At 41.6% G+C, this 25,979-nt stretch overlaps 1 protein-coding gene across 2 annotated transcripts in view; it reads right to left on the minus strand.

Annotated features, from left to right (window-relative positions):
- Positions 1–8,643: 8,643 nt before the first annotated feature.
- Positions 8,644–25,979, minus strand: part of LOC117355577 (mothers against decapentaplegic homolog 4-like) — a 110,095-nt gene continuing 92,759 nt past the window's right edge. For both annotated transcript variants that reach the window (XM_033934333.1, XM_033934337.1), the window contains exons 12-13: positions 18,225–18,925; positions 8,644–8,955 (exon numbers count right to left, since the gene is read on the minus strand). In XM_033934333.1, coding sequence (XP_033790224.1) covers positions 18,714–18,925 — 212 coding nt within the window. In that variant the 3' untranslated portion in view covers positions 8,644–8,955; positions 18,225–18,713. The remainder of the gene's footprint in view (positions 8,956–18,224; positions 18,926–25,979) is intronic.

Below are 25,979 nucleotides of genomic sequence, written 5' to 3' on the forward strand. Positions count from 1 at the left end.
TTCACTCTGTGAGATAAAGTGACACAATATTTAAAATGGCAAGCACCACAAAACCATTAGGAATCCTTATATCTTCTAAAATGTTTAACATGTGAGCACTATCTTTTACAAATGATTTTACTAACGGTAGAAAAGGTTGTAAAAACTGGTCCACTGGTTTCAAGTTTATTTAGTTTTGATATACCGCTTTAAAATACAAAGCGGTTTACAGTTATTCAGAAATTATTTAAAAATATAAAAGAGGTAGCTAACAGACTTACATAAACAATACAGACATAACATGCTACGTAAGGGTAGATGGGGAGGATACATTGCATAAAACTAAAAAGAAAGGGGAAAGGGAGGAACAAAAGGGGTGAGGGAGTCTTTAATGTTGAGCCAATTGTCTGAGTCTCATAAGCGAAAAGCCTTAGAAATAGATCTCGTAAGCATCTTTGAAAATAAATATTTTAAGGCTGGATTTAAAGTTTAAGAGGCTAGTTTCTGGTCTCATAACCAGAGGTAGGACATGCCACAATGTGGGGGCTGTTACTGAGAAGATTGTTTTGTGTGTCGTATCATAAAACTGTTGAACAGAAGGAACTGCAAGAAGATTGCAGAAATGAAGGGGCATCCTTGTGGATTACTCAAACTCTTGTGTATTTTGGCTAAAGTATACAGTACAGGGATTTTAAAATAGGCATAATTCAAAAATTGATATTCAGAAGGTGTCAAAAACTCTGCCTGCTTCCCCAAATTTAACAGAGTTCTAATCTGTTCCAAAATCCGGTCAGAGGGATCATTTTCCAAAGGCCTTCCCCTTCCCAGTGCATCCTGGGATGCAACAGGAGTGGCCTTTGATATCTGGACCAATCGGAGTCTTAGGCCACTCACAGGGCATCCTCTATTTTTACCCATAGTCTATTAGAATAACCTACTGAACACAGATTTAAAAGGAACTGCTATTAACATTCAAGGATAGCTCCATTACAGAGATCTACATTTTTCTTCAAATAGAATGTCAAATATGCAAACCACTTTGACTGTAATCAGAAAAACGTGGTATATCAAATGCCATCCCCTTTCCTTAAAACTTTATCCAGACAATATTCAGGTGCTCTAGAAATGGCAGTGTCTTGGTAGTCTATCTTGATAAGGATGCATTGACGACAGGGTATAAAGGAAATCTGTTTAGCATGGAGCCCTGATATTTCTCTTGACACATTATTTGACATCTTTTCAGATAATATATTCTTCAGGTACTGCCTTGCAGGAATTCTAATTAATGTCTTATGCTTATGAGCCTCTTGAAATGTTAATCAATACAAAGTGCGATGCGTGTGGCCTAGATGAAGTCCGTTCTTCGCCTTCTGTTTCACACAGTCAACAAAAGAGCAAGCCTGCTGCTAGCCAGGGATATTGTATTCACGTTTCTAAATTCTGATATTTAACAGAAGAAACTTTCCAGAGGATATTTCAGTGACCAGTGTGCTTCTTTAATGATCCAGTACCTTCAATGGCAATGCAATGTTATTTCACTGCAGAACCCTTGTGCTAAAGTGTTTTTCTACTTACCACACTGAACAGATAAAAACGAATGCACGGTAAGTTTATAGACTCTATGGTAATTGTTGGGAGCATTTCCTGCATGAAATGTGTTCTTTTCAGCAGTGGGTCCCAACCCTGTCCCGGAGAACCAGCAGCCCATTGGGTTTTTGGGATAACCCTAATGAATGTGCATGAGAGAGATTTGCATATAATAGAGGTGACAAGGCATGCAAATCTGCTCCATGCATATTCATTAGGACTATCCTGAAAACCTGACTGGCTGGTGGGAACCACTGCTTTACAGCACATTGTTTGTATGCAATTCGCTCAGATGCGCTTTCAGCAGCATTTGACTTAGTAGATCATCCAATACTTCTCCAGACACTAGATGCCATAGGAATAACTGGTAAAGTTCACAACTGGTTCCAAGGATTCCTTCAAACAAGATCATATAGAGTTAAGTCAAAAGATATTTTATCCGAACCCTGGACAAACCCCTGCGGAGTACCACAAGGATCCCCACTATCGCCCATACTATTCAACCTCTTCATAGCTTCCTTAGGCACTGCCCTAGACACCCTAAATATAACTTCTTTCAGCTACGCAGATGACATAACCATCATTCTCCCATTTGACATCCAAGACCCCAGCTCCAATGGACACCTAAAAACAACACTGGAAACAGTAGAAAAATGGATGATGAACCATAAGCTGAAACTGAATGCGGAGAAAACCAAATTCCTACTACTAGAGAAGGAACAAAAGCCATCAATAACAGAACTGGAAGTAAACGCAATCAAATATCCCATACAGAGCACTCTCAAAATTCTAGGAATACAATTAGACAGACGCTGCACTATGCAGACACAGATACACAAAGTCATACAGAAGGCATTCTTCACCATGCGAAACCTAAGAAAAATAAGAAAGTTCTTTACCAAAGAACACTACAAGATCATTGTACAATCCCTCACACTCAGTACCTTGGATTACTGCAACAGCCTCTACCTACCATGCCCAAACAACATGATAAAACAACTACAGACCGTTCAGAACACAGCCATCAGACTCATCTACTGTCTCAGCAAATTTGACCACATCACTCCCGCCTATGTAGACTCTCACTGGCTTCCGATAAAAGCAAGAACTCAATTCAAGTTCTATTGTCTACTATTTAAAGTAACCCATGGAACTGCCCCCTGTTACCTAAACAACCGCCTATACCGCTACCACTCATCCAGATCAAGAAGAACTCAAAACCTATTCACCTTCCCCCCTCATAATGGAACCCGACGTAAGAAACTATATGACAGCCTTCTAGCGACACAGGCAGCGAAAATTGACCCCACCATCACCAAACTAGTGATCAACACAACAGACATCAAAGTGTTTCGAAGAGAAATCAAAACATTTCTATTCAAAAAACACGTCCTTACCAACTAATATCCTTCCCTTTCGCACAAGCTCTCCCTCTATTGAATAACACATTAGTCTTCTCCTAGAACCTGTCCTTCCAAACATATTCTGACTCCTATATAAGCATTTACCTCACTATCCAACAAACTTCTTACGTCATTATTAGGTAACTTCTAGTCTGTAACCCGTATATACTGATATTCTCTACTGTATCCTGTTATCACTTGATTCTCTGCTATGTAATTCTTACAATTGAATCCTCTACCACACCATGTAAAGTACATGAATCACTGTTATGTAATTTCTCTAGATAATCGTTGTTACGCAATTCTCTCGGTAATGTCCAGATCTCTTATAATTTGTAATCCGCCTAGAACCGCAAGGCACAGGCGGAATAGAAATCACTAATGTAATATAATGTAATGTAAACGTGAGACACCTCAGTACGGGCCTAGGTGTATATCAAGTGGCTTTTTTGGCCCGGGGCAGAAATTCATAGGTGACCAGCACCAGGTTTTGAACCTAAATAAGCTCTGCCTCATACATCATTTGGTCTCAATTATCGTAAATAATTAATATGCATAAACATTCAGTGAAAAATTCTGAGAGAAAAATAAAGGGACGGAAAAAAGTGGCTCACAGAGCCCCGCCCATAAAGTGCCTTTAAAACTCATCAAAAAGTGCTCTAGTGAATGTTCTTACAGAGTTAAATACTGGGCACTGCCAATGCTTTTTTGGCAGTTTTTTGATAAGAGTTTTTTTTGATTGCCAACTTAACTAATAACCATCCTACCCCCTGTAGTTTTCAAACCTGGCCCTCAGGAATCAACAGATCTACTTGTGTAGAAGTGTTGTCTCTTATTGTATTTGCATGTTTTGCTTTACCCAGAAATCCAGATTCAAGGAAGTCTCAAAAAAGGAATAGGAAAATTACCTTCCTAAACTAACCTTAAAAATCCATTTTCAGAGGCACTTCAGTCTTAATGATTTCCCTCTCAACAACTCCTCACTGCGCTCTGCTCTTGGCAGTGTCATCTCATTCAACACACTTTTTAAAGTATAGATATCCTTCTTGAATTTCTTCCTAGGTTACAATCACCTTGCTTACCTCAATCCATGACCACTTGTTTTTCAATTTGTTCTTAAAAAGTTTCAGAAATCACCGTACTCTTCCCCCCAATGGGACCCCTACATTTGCACTCTGACTGCTAAATCTAGGGATACTATATTTGAAACGCTTATATTGTACCAAGAACTTTGCAGTAGAGATCTGCATGGGAACGGGGATCACAGGAATTCCGCGGGGTTCCCCCCAGCTATGTGGGACTCCCATGGGGACCCCCCAAGGTCCACGGACTCCCATGGGGATACCCCCTCAAAGCCCACAGGACTCCCATGGAGACCCCCCCAAGGCCCATAGGGATAGAACCAGGGTTCCCGAGGCCTACCTAATGCTCTGTCGATCCACTTTAAATTTAATGAAGAAACCAGTCTGGGTGTGGCACTACGGCGAGAACAGCCGTACTGAGCAGTGAGCTCAGCGCATACGCACACTAGGAAGAAATGCTGATTGGTCGGGAGGCGTCACATGCAAAGCTAGGCGGGATGACAGCCTATCCCCCAAAAGACTCCGACTGAGAAAGAGATACCCGAGAAGGAGACGAAGCCCGAAACCTTTAGAGACCCGAGCTGATCCCCCCAAAGGCCCAGACTAAGAGAGGAGGAGGAGGAGGAGGAGGAGGAGATGGGAGTAAACGTTACACTGCATTGTGATAGATCAGGTATGAGAAATAAAAGTCCTGGCACATCAAAACACACAAGGCTAGAGTTTAGGCTGGTAATGGTTAACCTTTGTCCCTCAGTGAGTCGTTTCAGCAGAAAACTAAGCCTTAAGGAATTTGGTTTTTTTTAATAAACCTTACAATGTAAGTACTATCTCCACATCTTTCTCAGCCTATATGTATAGACTCTATACATATAGGCTGAGAAAGATGTGCAGATAGTACTTACATTGTAAGGTTTAAAAAAAAAAATTCCGTATGACTTAGTTTATATTGAAGGCATCTGAACCTGTTGCAGTACACTCACAGTACATATCATGACGATACTATTTGGTGTCAACTTGTCATTATTTATGCATTTTTGAATATTTATGATTTTTTTGTAAGGAGAAAAATTGTGTATATACTTTCTTTTGGAAGATAATTCCTTTAACCACAGACTAAAAAAAAAAATCAAAACTTTCTGAAGTAACTGTTATGGGGTGCGGGCGGGGACAGAGAGGACTCCTCGCAGGGACGGGTTGGGATTGGTGGGATTTTGGCGGGGACGGGTGGGATTTCTGTCCCTGTGCAACTCTCTACTTTGCAACAGCCCCTGGTAGTATAATTTTTTTTTGTTTGCCAGCCTTTATTTCAATACTTGCTCCTGCACTTTCTCCACTTATGCCAGTTTGGAGAGTGGAAATGTGAGCTGTTGATCGTTTTTCATCTGTCTCTATGCCTTTGAGGATCATGGCAAACACACAGGCATCAGTCAAGCTAACCAAAGCTTAGATTTCAGATCACACATAGCAAGTCAAAGCATAAAGAGCGAGCTGTGGTTATCCCGTACTCTCGTGGTAGGTTTTATTCTCTTTGGTCATGCAGCTATCATCAAGCATGAAAAACTTGTGCAAAACCTAACACAATCCACAAGCAGAGCACGATGATGAGACCAGAGTTTTTCTGATATTATGCCCACTCAGAATTTCAAACATGTCCTGAAAAGGTCAAAGATGTTATACTGCAAAAAGACTTAAACCGTGAAATGAGAACGATCAAACAGATAGGTGTAATTCATTCAGTGAACCCAGGGGCAAACAACCAAAGGAGGCATTTCTAAGAGATCTGTTTGCTTTCAGACAGCATTACCTGCCCTGACTAGTGAAACCAAACTGAAGGATTATTGCTGTGGACTAAAGAGAATTATTCAACCGGACCTTCTACTGCACAGTTTTAATATTGCATCTTACCAGTGGGCTGTGATTCTGGGCATTTGCACTATTTAAGAAAACAAGTCCAGGCCTAGTGGGAACAAAGTGCAGTCACAGATATTTTTGTGATGTTTTTTTCTTTCAGCATTTATCAAGTGCCTTAACCCAGGGTGCTTTACAACAAATTATATACAGTAAAATGAGTCTCCAGGGACTCTGATTTAGGTCATCAGAAGTGCTTTTCGTCTTAATCACTTTTAATAAATGGAAATAGCTTTGGGAACTATTTAAAAATTTTAATCATTACTTAGCACCCCTAATTAACTCAATTTTATGCTTTTTATTTATGAGTTTTGTTTAAATACTAAATATTCTCATAAGTTTCCATTTTTAAATATGCTTAAAAAGCACTTATCTGTATGCTCTGTTCCACTATGCCAGCTGGAGACTATCTTCACCCAACGTTTCGCCCAATGACTGTTTCAAGGATGCCCCCTACAAAGTACAGTCAACTCCACCTAAGTGCACGTCACTTATGCGCACGCTTCAGTTATCTACAACCTACCACTATGGTCCCATTTTTTAAATTTATTTATTTTAAAAATTTCTATACCGTTTACAGCTAAACGGTTAACAGGATATACATACATAGTTTTAACACATAATAAAACAAACAAACATACAAACAAGCATTAAAGTCAATGGACGTAAACTCCGGATAATTGCAATTCTGATAAGCACACAATCCGCTTATGCGCACTGATGTTATAGGTCCCACCTTCACGTTACTATTCATTCCGGTTAAAAACAATCACATTCTCACGTGAATGAGCCATGTGTTTCAGATCAGCAGTCTAGGCCTGGCCAGGTGTTCGAACTTTCGGAACTGCACCATGGCGTCGTGTGGACAAAAATCTTTGTCTTTGGCTGAACGTGTCCACCATGCTCGGCGAGAGGGAGAATTAGAAGGGCTTGAGCATGTGCAGATGCATGCTCAAAGCCGGCAGAGACTGGGAAGATCTTCAAGCGGCACCGGCACTTGTGGGCTGTTTGCCGGTGCCAAAGGGGGGGTGAGTTAAAGTTGGTCGGGAGGGGGGGTTCCTGTTCTCGTGGGGGGGGGGAGGTGCCCTTTGCGGGTGGGGGAGAGCGATGCCAGTTATCGGGGGGTGCTCGCAAATCGAGTCAATACTCGGTTTATGAGACACGTTTTGCGAGAATGTTTTGCTCGTCTTGCAAAACACTCGCAAACGGGTTACTGGCAAACCGAGGTTTGACTGTATTTGGTATTGATCCGAAGTTGGTTATAAATTCATAAGATTTAATGAATAGCTGTTATAACAGTTCACAGTGAGAAAAGCTCAGAAGGAACATATTTAGATTTAATTAATACCTCAAAGTAAGTTACATTCTGATACAGTAGGTATTTTTCCTACCAATGGAGAGCTTACAATCTTAAGGAATCTTTGTATTAACATGTACCAAAGGCACGAGTTTGAGTTGTATCCCGCATCACTCCTACGAATGCGAGTCTAGGTAGGTTGGAGATGGGATTTTTTTTGTAGTTGATTGCAAACCCCAGAAGTTCCAATAGATGCATGGTTGAGCCTATTGCCGTCAAGCCACTTGAGGTGAGGATGCTTTTATCAACCAGTCATCCAGATAAGGGAATCCATGAAAGTTGTAAGAGAGAAGTGCTGTAGCTACTACAACTAAACACTTTGTGAAAACTCTGGGTGCTGATGCTAGGCCAAGGGTAGGGTCTGAGTGAAAGCAGGAGTTTTAGAGATGGATGGCGAGGAGAACTGGGGTGTCTTACTGGGGATGAGGGAAGAGATAAAGAGAAAACTGGGGATTCAATAAGCTAAGGGGTAAGGTGGGAGTGAGATCTATTTTACAAAGGGGTTCAAGCCTGAGCTGTGAATAAATTTGAGAGGGGCGGGTCAGGCCTGTGTAAGAAGGCCCCAGAATGTAATGCTAGGAGAATTCTAAACAAAATATTATAAATGAAAAATGCAGAATTTTAAAAATGTGTACGCAAAAATGTTTATATTTTTGCATAAATTCCCCAGGAATAACATTCTGCAATTTACACCTACTTTCTTGCAATTTACAACACCTACTTTCTTGCAATTTACACCTACTTTCCTGTTCAATGCACTGCCTCTATGACTTCTAAGTGAAGCTTTTCCCACATTGCTTAACAAGGTTTCCTTCCCCCCCCACACTTGACTCTCAATATGGAATTTCTTCTTTTGATAACATGGTCTTTAAGCCAATGCTCCTTCCAAAATGTAACTTTTGTTTATGAAAACAAAATCTTTGTTTAACCTGATTGCTCATTAACGATATATAACGTTAAATTAAAAAGGCAAGCCAACTGTACACAAAAAAGTCCCCCACACACATTGAACAAAGTGAAAACCAGTAATCCACAAACTTGTGTGTGTGTGTGTGTGGGGGGGGGGGGGTTAAAGGAACACACATTGTTCTACAGGATTCTTAGGAAAATTGTATATAACCAACTGCCACCAATTGGCAAGTCCAGTTAAACATTCTGTAACCTAAAACTGAGCCACTGGAAAATTCATTTTGGGGAAAAAAAGGGCTATTACTGCAGAGAAAGCATTTTTTGTTCAACTATTTTACCATTTTTTTTCACAACATAAAGGATGCAATCATCAGAGTCCTACAGTATAAAAAATATTTGAATACATGCTACAATTATATAGGTGGGGTATATTCAGTAGTTTATTTATACTATCAGTTAGTTAAAAAGCTTACATGTTGTATTTGTTGCACAGTAAATACATCTGCAACTCTACTTTAAAATTCTTTATACATGCCATCACCACTAGACAGACGCTGATGGCAAAGAGTTTAAGACAACCAACAGGTATAAAACGCATGCTCGCCTTCTTGCTGTGAGTGAAACTGGTAAACTTGAATATGGACCAAAGCTGCTGATGCTGGAGGCATTAAACTGCAGTGTTTCTGTAGCATGAATCAACAGAACCAGCTTCTACCAACCAACCAGAATGCTGCAGAAACAGAAGTGTGTTTATGTTAACAAATTGGAAATACATACAATTATTATGACATGTAATTATTATTCATCATATAGTTCATCAATTACTATATATGGGTCCTAAAACTTTGAGGATCATAATTTACTGATGTTGGTCAACCCAAACTACATCCACTCAAGTGTTTGAGATATTATGAAGGATCGAAGGGTAATAGGTCATGGATTTGATACCACCTTTCTGTGGCTACAATCAAAGTAGTTTAAATATATTATATACAGTATAGGTACTTTTTTCTGTCTCTAGTGGGCTCACAAATCAGTCCTCTACCTGAGACAATGGAGGATTAAGCGATTTGCCCAGGGTCACAAAGGGCTGCAGTGGAAACTGAACCCAGTTCTCCGTCAACTGATGACCATTAGGCTCCTCCTCCACTCTACAAGCCCATACAAATAGCACACTAGCAAATTAAAACCATATATTACAGTACATTCTTATCTATTAGCAGTACAGGCAGTCCTCAGGTTAAGAACAAGTTATGTTTTTAAAGCTGTTTTTAAATTGGATTTGTATGCAACTCAAAACTTGTAGCCTGTAAGATTCCTGTTGCTTACCTCTGCTCCCAGCTGGCAAAAGGGCCAACTGTCCCTACCAGTGTTCCTTCTAAGGTACAGCATGCACAACCACATACTGATCTTAATGTGGCTATGCATCATTCCAGAATCTATTACAGAAGTGTATGAGTCTATGCCACTGGAAATACTGCTCCGTGAAATCAAATGAAGTCGCAACTGCGTTCTTAAGTACGAGTTGTACTTAAGTCAAGCATCTGTAACTCGGGGACTGCCTGTAGTTCCACACAATCAATTACACTTTGCTGCCTTTTCCAAATGAATTTCAAGGGAATTCTTGTTTATCCTTACCCATGGGCACATCATGGTTCTCTGATCATTAATAGTTAGTTTAAAAAAAATGTTAACTAAGCAGTTTAACTTTTTCTAGTAGGGAATACCAAATAAGCTTACAAGAGTAACAAATAAGTTGTAAAACATCTTATGATGCTGTTATTGTGGTTAATTCATTGATAAATACTTTTCCAGCTATAATACGTGACAGAAACAATATTCCTTAACAAGCTGATAACACTGGCCAACACTCATTTTGATACCTCAAATGTTAGACCTGTTTCTGGGTATATTTGACCTGATTCCAAAAATGGTACCAGTTTTCTCCTATCAGCTCTTGTTTTTGAGATACAGAACATGTGCCATATACCACTCTTCACTCTGCTGTTTAAATTAATATCTTAAGCATGAAGGAGGCATATTAAAAAGTAAAAGAAGTGTACAACATGAAAATCTACTTATTTCATACAAAAAGCACAAGTTTATGATACAAACTTTCCCGTCACTCGACACACAAGAAGCTCCTTTTGTAAGATTTCTGAGAGTGGAATCTACTAGGATAATCCCACATAAAATTCCAACAATAGTCTGCCATCAATTGTACATCCCATCTTCCTTGGTATCCGACTTCCATTGTTTTTGTGTCTTGGTGAAATCTTTCACTTTGCTCTTCGCTTAAGTCACCGAGGTTCTCTGGAAAGCAATCTAAGTGGTTTTGCAGTTAACAACAACAACTATTCTTTTATACCACCAACACCAGCAGTTCTAGGCGGTTTACATAAAAGAGAATTGGACAATAATGGACTTTCATGTCACAGCCAAGCCTGTTGTCTGCCTTCTTGTTGCCAAGAAAGTTTTACACCACATGAAGACTAGGCACATGATTCGATTTCATTCATTGATGCTATGAAATGTGGGTCATTTATAAGTTGTCTGATCTGTGGACCATCAAAAATTTCTGCCTTCAGTTTTTCCATGGTACGTCTAGGTAACATATGCGCTATATATTCAATGCACGAACTGTCTTTATTCAAAACCTTTTCAAATTGTTTCATCAGGCCTAGCTTTATATGTAGCGGTAGCAGTACAATTTACTCATATACTACCAAAAGTTTATCGATTACATTTTGTCCTCCAACCACCATATATTCTCCCGGAAGCCAATATTTGTTTTGCCCAGTGTTCATGTTTGGCTCTACTATCTCAAAGGCATAAAAAGCAAGGATACCATATCAAAGAAAGAAGAGCTGGTGCAGTCTATCCAATGCAATTTTCTGAATCAGTGCCCTAAATAACCCCAGGAACAGGTCAAAAACCCAAGATACCTAGAAAAAAATTTTTTGTTGGCCTATGTAATCATAGTATGTCATTTACTAACTTAGAATGTACTAATAACTAACACACATTTATATGCAAAGGCTTTATAGTAAAATTAAAAAAAAAAAAAAAAAAAATTTACCCCTTCCCCCCAAAAAAAAACATGTGAACAGAGATAGCGGACGCTGTTCATGAATGACCCCCCTTGATGCAAGGTAATGAGTAAAATGTGCAATTCATATACATCACATTAGCTTTTCAAATAAACTTATGCCACTGCTAAACATGAGAAAATAAAGATTTCTTCACTGAAATCACTCCAAATCAAAGTCCACACCCATTCTTGACTACCACAAACATTAATACAGTATGTTTCACTTTCAGAATCAAGTTAATCTAAAACTGATATTTGGACATCTCCATTGATTCTCCTAATGTGACCCATTTTAGAACTACTTCCTCATCTTTCAAGATTTTGCTAAAATTGCACGTTTTCGCCCATGTTTTCTAACAAGCTTGCTCATCATTAGACACCGGGTCACAGTTGTCCTACACAGCTATCTAAAGCCATGAGACGTGCATGTGAAACATCTAAAGGGAATATGCTACCAATACCCAGAATTCCGTGGCTGATTCAAAGGCAAAAATCACCAGTGAAACCATATCTATGTTTCAGTATCTAAACGTAAACTTTCCCCTAAACAAACATCCTACCTGAAATGACCGATATCTGCCCTAGACCACTTAATACTAACACTGAACTATCTCACATCTGAAGTTTAAAGTTTGTGTGATCAGTTTTGTCACTGTCAAAACTGAATTCTTGTTTCACTGATCACACCTATTATAAGAATTCAGCCTGCAGAACAAGCTCACAAATGAGCAAAAAAACCTAAGGTCATTTCAAATTCTCCTTTAAGGGAAAATGAATTTGAATTTCAATAGAGTGCTACTGCATTCAAATCTAAATTTTTCTGTCTTAGCTTCAAACTTTTCTTCGTCTTCTCTAGCATGCTGCATATATTTTGAACAATGCGACCAACACCTAATTTTGGCATTTAGCCCACTATACTTTCCATCTAAAGGGAATATGCTATCTTGAAACCGATATATAGCATAGTCTGTGTGTCAGTGAAACTTGAAACTGTCAGTTTACCAAAGCAAGTGTGTCGTCTGACAGACAAGTGGTTTGATTTCACCTTTTTGAGAATGACAAAAAGTGTATTGGGTTAATGTTTTATGCATATTTAGAAATTTAGGCATAAACAAAAATATGATTTGTGAAACTTTCTCTATGTAAAAGGAATTTTCTTTGTTCAAACTTAAGGACAGCCTTTATTGGTTGATTGGTTAATAAGGGATGATGTCATACTGGACAGGAGGTATATATTGGTGAACAATGAAGTATAGAGTGGGATTCTTTGCTAGGAATGCCAGATTTTGGCCTCTGTAAAGACCCCCCAATGACGCAAATAATCTTCTGATAATTGTTATGAAAATTAATAAACCAAATAATCTTCTTGAATACATTTTGCATCATTCCTGTACACTTTACACACCTAAGAGCAAGGTTAACTGCTCAACCAGCAGTTATATTTATTTCAAACCAACAAATTCAAAAGCGGTATAAGAGTCCTAGGTCTTTAAAAAGGACATTAAAAGTCCCAAGAAGTGGAATCCTAGGAAAGTCCCAACCAGGATCCAGATTTCGGCAAACAAGGTTGCCTTCCTCAGGGGACAACGTGGTCAAAATATTCTCAGTGTTGGCAAGTTGGCATCTCAAATTGAAAAAGCGCCGACAAGCCAGCACAGAGAATATTTTGACCACGTTGTCCCCCGAGGAAGGCAACCTTGTTTGCCAAAACCTGGATCCTGGTTGGGACTCCACTTCTTGAGACTTTTAATGGCCTTTTTAAAGACCTAGGACTCTTATACCGCTTTTGAATTTATGTCGGCTTACATGAATTTGTTCAGGTGCTCAAGCATTTTTCCCTTTCTGTCCCAGTGGACTCACTCTCTATCTAATGCACTTGGGGCAATGGGGGGGGGGAATTAAGTGACTCACCCAGGGTCACAAGGAGCAGTGTGGGTTTGAACCCACAACCACAGGGTGCTGAGGCTGTAACTAACTACTGCACCACTCTAGAAATCAAAATGTAGTAGAAGTGAGCCAAGTATAGGACAATGAAGCCATTGTGACATCACTGATGAGGTTGGCTCTTAGGCATTGGTGGAATGAGGCATTGTGATGTCGCAATACCAGCTCTGATTATCAGAGGCTGAAACTTTTCACACTATTTATTTATGCAATTTTCTATACTGTTCTCCCAGGGGAGCTCAGAATGGTTTACATTAATTTGTTCAGATACTCAAGCATTTTTCCCTGTCTGTGCTGGTGGACTCAATCTATTTAATGTACCTGGGGCAATGGGAAGATTAAGTGACTTGCCCAGGATCACAAGAAGCAGCGTGGGTTTGAACCGACCACTTAAGGGTGCTGAGGCTGTAGCTTTAACCACTGCGCCACCGTCTCCCCCTTAGTGGTGCTTAACTCGCACTCCATCCATAGAAACACCTACTTAGGCATTAAGCACCGCTAGATGCATTGCGGTAGGCACCTATCGCCCAGTTACATTTTTAAAAATAATTATTGAGGCTGTTAAGGATATTTTGCCAATTATGTTAGGCACCCTTTATAGAATCAGCCCCTAGTGATAATTTACGTATTTTATAAAATACATGCATACATCAAAGTTACACCCCAGCTTTGCCCCTAGGGATGAAAGTTTGTAGCTTGTAAAATAATGCACCATCCTGTCAGCACATATATTCAGATGCAGTGTTCTCCCTATAAATTTTTTCCAGCCGGGTGACATGAAAAAGTAGCCGGGTGGGGCGGGACAGGGAAATTTGGTGGTGGGGAAAATTAAGGGCTCCTTTTACTAAGCTGCAATAGCGTTTTTAGCGTGTGCAGAATTGCCGCGCTACATGGCTAGAACTAATGCTAGCTCAATGCTGACGTTAGCATCTAGCACGTGCGGCAATTCTGCGTGAGCTAAGCACGCGGTAAAACCGCTATCGCAGCTTAGTAAAAGAAGCCCTAAATGTGTACTATTTGTATTAGTTAATTATTATTAGTTATTTTCCAATGCTCAATATGACTGCCTTTCTTAAGGTTTGACACTTGTTCCATAATATATATGTTAAATTTAAGAAGTATCCAATTCTAGAAGTGAATAATTAGATATTTGCCCTCTTTCAAATTGTATAGAGCAGCATCTCTCAAACTTTTTTAACTCTGGCACACTAAACGGAGCAAATGTTTTTTGTGGCACACTAAATGCAGCAAATTTTTTTCATAGCTGGAAAAAATTTCTAGGGAGAACACTGATGCCCTTAGTTTTCAAGGTCCAATCACGTCAAAGAATGATGCTTATCTGGGCAGTTGTATAATAAAAAGAATGGATAAGATAACATGAGAAGTGAAATTGTCATGAATCGGAGGGATACATACCCTGTAGGTCCTAAAAGCAGACTTGTGGATTAGATATAAACTATGAAGGCAGTGGCATACCTAGCATATGTGACACCCGAGGCCCATCATTTTTTGACACCCCCCCCCATCTGTATGAAAAACATGATTTTTAGAAACAATCCACACATCACACAAGAGTGTACCTAGGAAAAGGCAGCATCTTACATATTGCAGTGAGCAGTACATCAATACACCCATTGTAAAACTAAACAAGCCAGACTAGTACAGATCAATCCTACACAGTCAATCCTAACTGAAAACCATGTCTTTCGAACACACCTTCGCCTAGTAAGGAATGTGTAATCACAAACTAACCCCTCTCCCTTTTACAAAACTGTAATGTGGTTTTTAGCCATGGTGGTAACAGTTCAGACTCTCATAGAATTCTGAGCAATTACCACCATGGCCGGTGCTAAAAAAAACGCTCTACAGTTTTGTAAAAGGGGGGATAAAATAGAAAAACGTAGACAAAGGTTAAATTGAACCACCAAGAAGCTGGACTCTGCATACAATGCAACACCACAGAAACAGCGATGCATCTCCCCTAAAGCAAAAAAATAAATAAATATAATTTTTTTCTACATTGTCTTCTCTGGTTTCTGCTTTCCTCATAGTCTTGATACTCTCTTCCTTTCATCCACTGTCCACCCTCTCTCTGCCCCTTCTATATGGCATCTTCTCTCCTTGTATTCCCCTTCCATCTCTCCCTTCACTCCTATTATTCTGGCATCCATCTTCTTCCCTTCCCTCCTTCAATGGTCTGGCATCTCTCTCCTCTTCTTCCCTTCCCTCTCCCACACCCCCATGGTCTGGCATTTCACTCTCTCCTCTCCCTTCCCCCCACTTCCATCAGCATCTGCCCCCTTTCCCTCCAACCCAATTCCATCCAGTATCCTTCCCCCCTTATGTCTCTCTCTCCTTTCCATGCACACCAATTCCATCAGCATCTGCCCCCTTTCTCTCCCTCCACCACCCTTCCATACTACCCTGACCTCCTTTTTCTCCCTCCAGCACCCTTCTATACTCCTCTCTCCCTCCAAACCAGCAAGGTCCCATGATGACTGCTTCTGTTGCCTCTGCCTCTGGAAGATATAAGTGATGTTGGAGGGGGTGGGCCGACAGACAGGGAATTGCAGCAAGGTTCCACAATGACTGCAGCTGCCGTTCCTCCCCTTCCGACGTCACTTACGTCTTCCGGAGGCAGAGGCGGCAAATGCAGTCATCGTGGGACCTTCCTGCACTTCAGTGCGGCTGCCGACTCTGCTTCAGAATAAGTACGGCAGCCATGCTGAGGTGCAGGTGCCATTTAGAGTAGCTTGGAAGGTTCTGGATCCAGCCGGCTGTGTACCCCCCTAGGTCTGGCACCCGGGGCGGTCTGCCACTGTATGAGGGGACAAAAAATAATAGAAAGAATGGATAACTTGACCGATTTAGACATGTCATACAATTATAATCACAAAAATACGTCATAAAATGTAATTCTAAACTCAAAAGACTCCAGACGAAAAGCAGACTATAGAAAGGAAACCAGAAAAGACCAAACCCGTAGTACTAAGATCCAAATGCTAAAATTGGACATGTCCATTACAAAGAGACGTGTGGATCACCACTAATTATAATGAGTGAGTCTTTAAAATATGAGACGGTAACGGATAGCCAGACCTGGTGAACGGAAATGACAAATACTGGATCCAAAACCAGAGCACCGTGATGAAACTTGAATATGGATACCTTGCATTTCTTGGCGTTGAAGCCCAGCTGCCAGGTAGATGACCTACGTTCCAACAAAAACAGGTCCTGTGTCATACTATCGTGTAAATCGGAGCTGCTCACTATGTTACCTAGTTTAGCGTCGTCGGCGAATAGTGTTATTTTACCTTGAAGCCCCTGAGTCAGGTCCCCTATGAATAAGTTGAAAAGGAGCGGGCCCAAGACTGAGCCCCGCGGTACTCCACTTGTCACTTCTGACTTTTTAGAGAGGGTACCGTTAACCACAACCCTCTGAAGTTTACCATTGGCTATTTTTTGGGCTTGCGAGCTACTTTTAAAATGACCAAGTCAAAATGATCTACCGACAATAAAATTTTTTTTAAAAACCACAAAGCACACTGTACGCAGAGAAAATGTTAATAATCATTCCTATTCCAGGGTTTTCTCAAAGAGGTCAAAGCAGATGACTCTATGCACTGTCACCTCGCTAACAACCATACAAAAATAGACAAATATACCCCCCTCCCTTTTTACTTAAACCACGATAGCAGTTTTTAGTGCAGGGAGCTGCGCTGAATGCCCAGCACTACTCTTGACGCTCATAGGCTCCCTGCGCTAAAACCGCTATTGCGGTTTAGTAAAAGGGGACCATAGTGTAAAATATAGACAGCAGATATAAATTCAGACACATTTTGATCAGTAAAATTAAAATAAAATCATTTTTCCTACCTTATTGTCTGGTGATTTCATGAGTCCCTGGTTGCACTTTCTTCTTCTGACTGTGCATCCAATCTTTCTTCCCTTCTTTCAGCCTAAATGCTTCCTCTCCTCCTGACCTCATTCCCCTCCCCCCAACTTTTTCTTCCTCTCTTCTTGCCATTTCTTTCTTTCTCTCTTCATGCCCCCTTTCTTTTTTTCTGTTTCTCTTCCTGCTCTCTTACTTTTTCTCCTTGCCCTCTCCCAAGCCACTGCCAATGTCACTGCCATCGGGGAACAGGCCCCAAAGCCGTTGGCGCTGCCCCTCCCCCAAGCTCTCCCTACTTCGGGCCGACCAGCATTCCTCTCCCCGATGTCAATTCTGCCGTCGGAGAAGAAGGCTGATCGGCCCAAGATCACAATCGATTGGGGGAAATGCTGCCGGGTCCTGCCTTCGCGGAAACTGAAAGTAGGCAGGACCCGGCAGCAAGAAGAGCAAATGGAAAACTTCACTGACCTGTCTCCCACCTTAGCCCGTAGTGAATTTATGCTTCGGGGATCTAACACGCATGCCAGCTTCCCTTCTCTTCCCTCCCCCCCCCGGACATAACTTCCGGTTTCGAAGGGAAGCCAGCACACCCGCGTTAAAGCCCCAGAGCATAAGTTCGCTATGGGCTAAGGTGAAATCTTCAAGCCGGCTTTTTTTTTTTTTTATGTTGAGCAGCAGCGGAGGCAGCAGAATTTAGCTGGGCGGTCATCTAAATTACCCGGGCGGACCGCCCAGCTGAAAGGCCCTAGGGAGAACACTGCAGATGCATAACTATATTAGATTATGTTTCCACATGTAAAAGATGCTTTACACCTGGAAGGCGGCTTTATAAAATTTCTAAAGTGCTAAAATTTCTCTCCTGTGTTTATACTGCTTTATGCCATCTTATAAAGATGATATCACTGTGCTGCCAATGCATTTCTGCCCTGACTGGAATCCCACCTGTCTCTTCACCTTCATACTAAATCACAATGTCCTACTCCTGATGATACCACAAAAACAAATATGAGAATAAGTTCATCTAAGTGTACCATAAGAGAGGACAATAGACTTATTTTTACCAGTTACTTACCAGAAAAACCTGAATAAAAATATCGATGAAGATAATTGCAGAGATAAAATAAATCCGTTTACAATGTAGCAGGCCATGGTACAGATGTCCACTTTTAAATGTCTATTTTCTTCAAACGTGTAAACAAAGCTTTGGAAATCCTGGTCTCAGCCACACAAGGTTAAGGGATGGGTTTTCTAGATATATATAGATTATTATAAGAAACTTTTCAAAATAAACTGTGTCAAATTCTGTGCAGGGCCTTTTGTGTAGCAGCACAAAAAAAGTAGAGTAAAATGACAGTCTGAATGAAAAAGGTCCTAATAAAGTCCATCTTTCTCCAAGTTCACAGATTCTCCCAATTAAAAAAAAGAAGGCAAACCATTTTGCACCTGATTCAGAGCATTACACAGAACAAAAGTAAAATGTATGTTCAGGTTACAAAGAGAATTTTACAGTTTACTGTCTTATTGTCCTGACTACATAATGGGCACAGAGAGAGGATTCATTTTAGTCCAGAGGTTGTGGGTCTGCGATAGGCATAGTATGTAGTACTTCATCAAGAAGCTGCAAAGCTCGGTGTAAATGGATTTCAATCCAGCAAGGGGTTTCCTTGATGCTCTGCCTTGGATAATCGGGTCCCCAGCCTTTTACAAAGCTCATCCGGAGTATACACAGCCGCCGAAGATCATCCACACCAATGCCAGCGGCTGCAGACAGACCTAAAAAAAAAAAGAGCAAGGATAAACACTTGTGGGTATATACGTAAATGTGAATTTTAGTTTGCCAAATGTGCTTCTCATTTATTTTCTCAATCCTAAGCCAAGCCTATTCCCTTCCCCTGCTTCAAAATAAGCTACTGATCCCATGTTGTTAAGTCAACTGCATATAACCTGCGATTTAGAAGCTCTGGGGCACATTTTCAAAAAAGATAGATGCCCAAAGTCAGCATAAGCTAGCACTTGGATGTCTTAATAGTCAAAACGTCTCATGGACTCTTAACAGACTTTCTAGATGTCTCTCATTTTGTCTCCAGTGCATCTAAATTTGAAGGGGGCATGTTAGAGGTGTGTTTTGGTGGGCTAAGGACTTGGCACTCTGTAGGGATAATCAAACCTTTAAAAAGTGTCCAGGGCTTTTTTTTAAAGAAGCTTGGAGCCAGTCCCGTTTTAAGAGTCTAAATGCTAAAAAGGTGCCCAAACTGACCAGATGACCACTGGAGGGATTAAGGCATGACCCCCCCCCTTTACTCCCCAGTGGTCACCAATGCCCTTCCACCATCCATAGATGTGAACCCCTCCCCCACCCGTACTGTCCAGTATCGGCATAGCAGAGCAGAAGGACACTAAGGATTACTGCAGTGAATGTCATATTAAAATTCCCAGATACAGATGTCGCTGTAACCAACTGTACCTACATAAAGATGATACCTATAGGCATAATTTAATCATGCATTTTTAATGGATATAAGTAATGGGCAGACCAGATGAACTGTTCAGGTCTATCTGGTGTTATTTACTATGTTACTATAAGCTATTGTGGTGTACAGGTGGGTATAGTACATTATGGGTGGGTTTTGGAGGGCTCACCATACAATATAAGCAAGTTATAGTGACATCCGTACCTGGGACTTATGTTCAAAGCTTTTTTATTGTTGAACAAAGCAAGAAGACACAACACAGATTTCATCCAAACAAAGGTTCAACAAATACAACTGAGCCCCTCAAAACCCGCCCAAAACCTCACAAGCCCCATACCCCTGTCAACAAACCCAAACCAAACATTCCTCACTTAGTTCCAACTCTAACACTCTCTCTCTACCCCCCCCAAAAAAAAAAAAAAAAATTTAAATCAGGGGATGAGAAGAAATGTGCGGAAGTAGCCTAAAAGGCTTAACCGTTCCAAGGGCCCAGACTCTTGTGTCCCCCAGGAGATATCAACAATTTCTCCCCCAAAATAAGGTAAGGTATCAGTATAGAAGTCCCTGATTAAGAATGGGTTCCATTTTTTACAACCGTTCTTAAGTTGAATTTGTATGCAATTTGGATCCTGTACAGTCTATAAAAACATTAAAGAAAACAGTCCTCAAAATAAAAGTACTGTAGTTTAAATAGAAAGATAGGAGGTTTACACTTACTTTCATTCTTCCTCCGTCCCACTGTTTCTTTACCACCACTATTTCTTTACCACCACATCCAGTATTTCCCCCCTCATTTCTCTTCCCCATGCATCTGAACCTCACGCTTCTCCAACCACCATGTCCAATATTTCTCTCTCCCTCCCTCTCTATGCCCAACAATTCTCCTCTTTCATTTTCCCATGGGCACCATCTCTTTCCCTCTCACTCAGACTCCCATGCCCAACAATTCTCCATTTCTATTCCCTCTCCCACCTCAGCATCTCTTTCCTTCACTCCCTCTATTTTTCCATCCAATGTCCCAAGTTCATGCCACCCTCCATCCTTTGTCTGAAATTTCCTCACTTCCTTCTATGTCCCAATGCGCCCCTCTTCCTCTCTTCCGTGTCCCAATGTGCCCCTTGTCCTCTTTCTCATTTGCCTCCCTCCCGCGGGTGTTATTGCCTGTGGCTCTCAAATTGAGAAAGGACCCCATGCAACACTGACATAACCCCTGCAAAGAAGTTTCAGAGACTTTTCCCCAAAGGTCAGTCAATCCGATCTTGCAGGAGGGATAAAATGTAATGTTTGACTTGACAATAGGCAAAAGTCCCCAACAATTACCCAGCTGGTCTCCGAACATTGCCAAGGGCCTTAAAATGGTTCTCCTCAGTCAGGGCAATGTTCAACCAAATAAAAACCCTTCCATTCCCAGTCCAAAAAGGTAGGATTATCTTGGCCTGGCGGGAAACCTAGATTCCCCCTTATGGGCAACTGGTTAGTAACTCTAAGGTCACCCCCCCCCCTCCAATTTGCTCACTAAACTCCACCACACTGCATGCAAAGATTTCAACAGAACACTTGTACGTAGGTCTGGAAGGAGGTCGCCACTCGACACATGTAATAAGTCATACAGGGAATACGGGGCATAAACGAACTCATAAGTCAAGGGAGTTCCCCTAGGTGTCTCATCATTATAAAGTCCAAAACTGGGAAGCCCTAAGCTTCCCTGCACCCATTCTCCCCACTAAATAAATATAGTGCAGCTTCGTCTTACTGTGGATTCCAACAAAAGTACGTTAACAAGCTAGCCAAACTATGGAGATCCTTCTTCAATAATTTTAAGGGAAGCATTTGCAAAACATAACACCATTGCGGAAAAATCATCATATGAACAAATGCTATGCGATCTAGAAGTGTCAAAGGCAGATCCTGCCAGGCCTCCAGTTGAGATTTTGTGTCTACTAGGAGTTTAGGAATATTAGTAGAATATAAATGAGATGGTAAAACCAAAAAGTATGCGCTCCCAGGTATCTGAAAGAATCTGGAGCCCAAAGCAGAAATGGGGCACCCCACTAATTCGTTAATTCCACCATGGAGGGCAAAGCTTCTAACTTAAGATTCAAACAGAAACCTGTAAAATCGCTGTATTTCACTATATTTTCCAATAAAGCTTCCAGGGACTGCTGAGGGTCTGTGATGTGAATCAGCAGATCATTTACGAAAGTGGCTAATTTAAAGCACTAATTCCCTATTCATACCCCTTTCTGTAGCTGGGACTTTTAATATGATATTCACTGCAGTAATGCTGTACTCAGGAATGCTCAGCTGTCTGCGACAGTTTGTTAAGAATACTGGCTGCCTGGACGTCAGAAAAACTTGCTTTTGTGCGTTTTTTCATGTGGACATCTTTATATTCATGAATGGCCAAAAGAGACATACATGCTAAGGGTCAAACGTCTAAATTTATTTTCAAACAAAAAAGATAGACATCTTGCAGTTTTGAAAATTAACATTTTCTATACTGGATTTTTGGACGTCTTTCCCTAAAAATTTCTGTATGACTTCTTTAAATGCAATCCACCCTTCCTTTTGAGGATCCATCATGGTATTGACAAACTCTTGATCAACTATAAGCCTTCTAATGTCTGGTCCGATGAACACATCTTCTTTCAATTTTGCCTCCGACAGGCCTGGAAAGTGACCAAGTATTTGAAGCATTCTCCATCTCTTGGAAATGATTTTACGAATTGCTTCATCAATCCCAATTTTATGTGGAGAGGTGGTAGAAGAACTTTATGGGAAGGTACCAAAGTTTCTTGGAGGACATTTTTTTCACCAACTGTTAGCACCCTCGGCTGCCAACTCTTCTTGGTCCAGTGATTTTGTCGGTCTCGACTGTCCCATAGACATAGAAAACAAGGGTATTTGGTATACCCAGCTTGTTGCCCGAGCAGCATGCGCAAGACCTTCAAGTCCCCACACACTTGTCAACCATGGTCTTCATATTTAAGTTTACGAAGAACCAATTCCAAGTTCTCGTAGGTTTCCTTCAAGTGTACAGAATAACCTACAGGTATGGAAGTGTAAAAACCACCATTGTGGAGTAAAACTGCTTTGAGACTTCTTTTTGAAGAATCTATAAAAAGATGCCATTGCTTTGAATCATATTGGATTTTAAATTGACCCATCAGACCTTCGACATCGATGCAATAAACCAACTTGTCTTCCTGGGCAAAGTAAGGAGAACTCCATTTCACGATGTCTGAACCATGAAGATGACACTCCTGGCAACAATAAATTCCTGCTTTTCAGCCTTGATATGAGTAACTCAGTGGCATCTTTGGGAAGATTCAAGTCTCTTCCCAAATCATTCATCTCATCCCAAGAAAACAATTTTGGTCTTGTATCATCTTCAAAGTAAGAACTTGATTCATCTGGTTCAGGTATTACTTCACCTTCATCAGAGCTAGGTATCTCTTCCAAGGTAGCAGGGGACTTGGGTACTGGTATATCTGTGCCATGGGGGATGGGACGAATTGCTGAGTGAAGATTGGGGTATGAAATGAATGCTTCCATTTGGAATTAAACCCCTTCACATCGCATGAATAAAAGTAACAGTCGTCACTTTGGTTCTTTTGCTCTTGCCATACCATAGGAAGCCCATAACAGAAAGATTTTTTCTTACCCTTGAATTAATTTCGGAGATCCTCAACACACCATTTGCACACTTTATGAGGCGCCCAAACTTTATCTTGAACTCCATTTTTTAGTCCAAAGTATGCGAAGTATACTTTTTTCACAAAGTCTAATATTCTGCTGTTGCTTCATAGAAACATAGAAGATGACGGCAGAAAAGGGCTACAGCCCATCAAGTCTGCCCATTCTGCTTACCCACCCCCTGTCTATGCCCTAATGACCCAATTTCCTTATCTTGACCCTCGTAGGGATCCCACATGGGTATCCCATTTATTCTTAAAGTCTGGCACGCTGTCTGCCTCGATCACCTGCAGTGGAAGCTCGTTCCAATGATCAACCACTCTCTCTGTGAAGAAATACTTTCTGGTGTCGCCATGAAATTTTCCGTCCCTGAGTTTAAGCGGGTGCCCTCTTGTGGCCGAGGGTCCCTTGAGAAAGAAAATATCATCTTCCACTTCGACATGTCCCGTGAGGTACTTAAATGTTTCGATCATGTCTCCCCTCTCCCTACGTTCCTCAAGAGTGTAGAGCTGCAATTTGTTCAGTCTCTCTTCGTACGAGAGACCCTTGAGCCCCGAGATCATCCTGGTGGCCGTCCGCTGAACCGATTCAATTCTGCGCACATCTTTACTGTAATGTGGCCTCCAGAATTGCACACAGTACTCCAGATGAGGTCTCACCATGGCCCTGTACAACGGCATTATGACTTCAGGCTTTCGGCTGACGAAACTTCTATTGATACAACCCAATATCTGCCTTGCCTTAGATGAAGCCTTCTCCACTTGATTGGCAGTTTTCATGTCTGAACTGATGATTACTCCTAAATCTCGTTCTGCTGAAGTCCTAGTTAAAGTTTCTCCGTTCAAGAAGTACGTCCTGCATGGATTTCCGCTTCCGAGGTGCATGACCTTACATTTCTTAGCATTGAAGCCTAACTGCCAGGTTGAGGACCAACTTTCCAATGTAAGCAGGTCTTGCGCCATATAATTCTGTAAACTGCATTCACTTACTATATTACATAGTTTGGCATCATCGGTGAATAGTGTTATTTTACCTTGAAGCCCTTGAGTCAGATCCCCTATGAATATATTGAAAAGGAGTGGACCCAGGACCGAGTCCTGCGGCACTCCACTGGTCACCTCCGATGTTTTAGAGAGGGTACCATTAACCACCACCCTCTGAAGTCTGCCACTCAGCCAATCATTGACCCATGCAGTTAGTGTCTCTCCTAACCCCATCGATTCCATCTTGCTTAGCAGCCTGCGGTGTGGGACACTGTCAAAAGCTTTACTGAAGTCCAGGTACACGACGTCCAAAGACTCTCCCAAGTCCAACTTTCTTGTTACCCAGTCAAAGAAGCTGATGAGATTGGATTGGCAGGACCTACCCTTGGTGAATCCATGCTGACTGGGATCCCGAAGATTCCCTTCATTCAAGATCGTGTCCAATTTGCTTTTAATTAGTGTTTCCATGAGTTTGCACACTATTGATGCGAGACTCACCGGTCTATAATTTGCAGCCTCTGCCCTGCAACCCTTTTTATACAGAGGAACGACATTAGCTAATTTCCAGTCCAGGGGAACTTTCCCCTTACTTAGGGCGAGATTGAATAGCTCAGCCAACGGTTTCGCCAGGACATCGCTCAATTCTCTGAGCACTCTTGGGTGCAAATTGTCTGGTCCCATGGCTTTGTTCACCTTGAGTCTTGCTTCAACATTGTATATTCACCACAGATGAAACAGAAACTGTCTGGCGAATTAATACACTTTCGCAAAGCCATAACATATTGGTTGAAGAATGACGAGCTAACACGAACCGCGATAAAAAAGTGTGAACAGCCTAGAACCAAGAACCTGATGATGATTCATGCACAAGTGTGGACTGCAGGAGAGAGCAGCTCTTTGTCTTTATACAAGTCGTCACAGTGCCGGCCACGCCCCCCTGCACTGAGACTCCCTCCCACTGGATTCTTCTGGCAAGATTAACCCCTTCTACCATTAAAAGCACAGACTCAGGGCTGAGGATTACACATTAGAGAATGACACGGTGGCGGTTTACCCGCGGCCACCGCATTTTAGCCGCGGGTCACCCGCCGAAAACGGGGAAGAAAACTAGCAGTCGCTGCGGCGACGGGGACAAGGCCATTCACCGCCCGCGGGGCAGTGAATGGTCTTGTTCCCCGCAGTGAGGCATGAAGGATCGCGCGGTCCCCGCAGCTCACACCCGCCTGCCCAATCGATTCTAGTGTTTAGCCAGCTCTCTCCCTTCTCCTCACCTTAGTTTGTAGAATTTCTTTTTCGGCGACCCGCACGCTATCAGAGAGCCGCGCACCCGCTGCTGCTCAGTTTCGAATCGATCTTCTGCTCTGACGCAACCGGAAACAGGAAGTTGCAGCAGAGCAGAAGATTGAACACTGAGCAGCCGCGCGTGCGCGGCTCTTTGGGAAAGCGTGCAGGTCGCCGAAAAAGAAAACCTATAAACTAAGGTGAGGAGAAGGGAGAGAGCTGGCTAAACACTAGGATCGATTGGGCAGGCAGGTAGTGGCTGCGGGGACCGTGCGATCACTAGTGTTCCCGGCTCAAATTGGAAGGAGGGAGTGAAAGGGAAAAGGATTCTGGGAAAAGGGGATGAAGTCGGAAAGAAAAACCCACAGCAGGAAAGAAAGGGAAGGACTGGCAGGT

The sequence above is a fragment of the Geotrypetes seraphini genome, chromosome 1, assembly GCF_902459505.1.
Source record: "Geotrypetes seraphini chromosome 1, aGeoSer1.1, whole genome shotgun sequence".
NCBI lineage: Eukaryota > Metazoa > Chordata > Amphibia > Gymnophiona > Dermophiidae > Geotrypetes > Geotrypetes seraphini.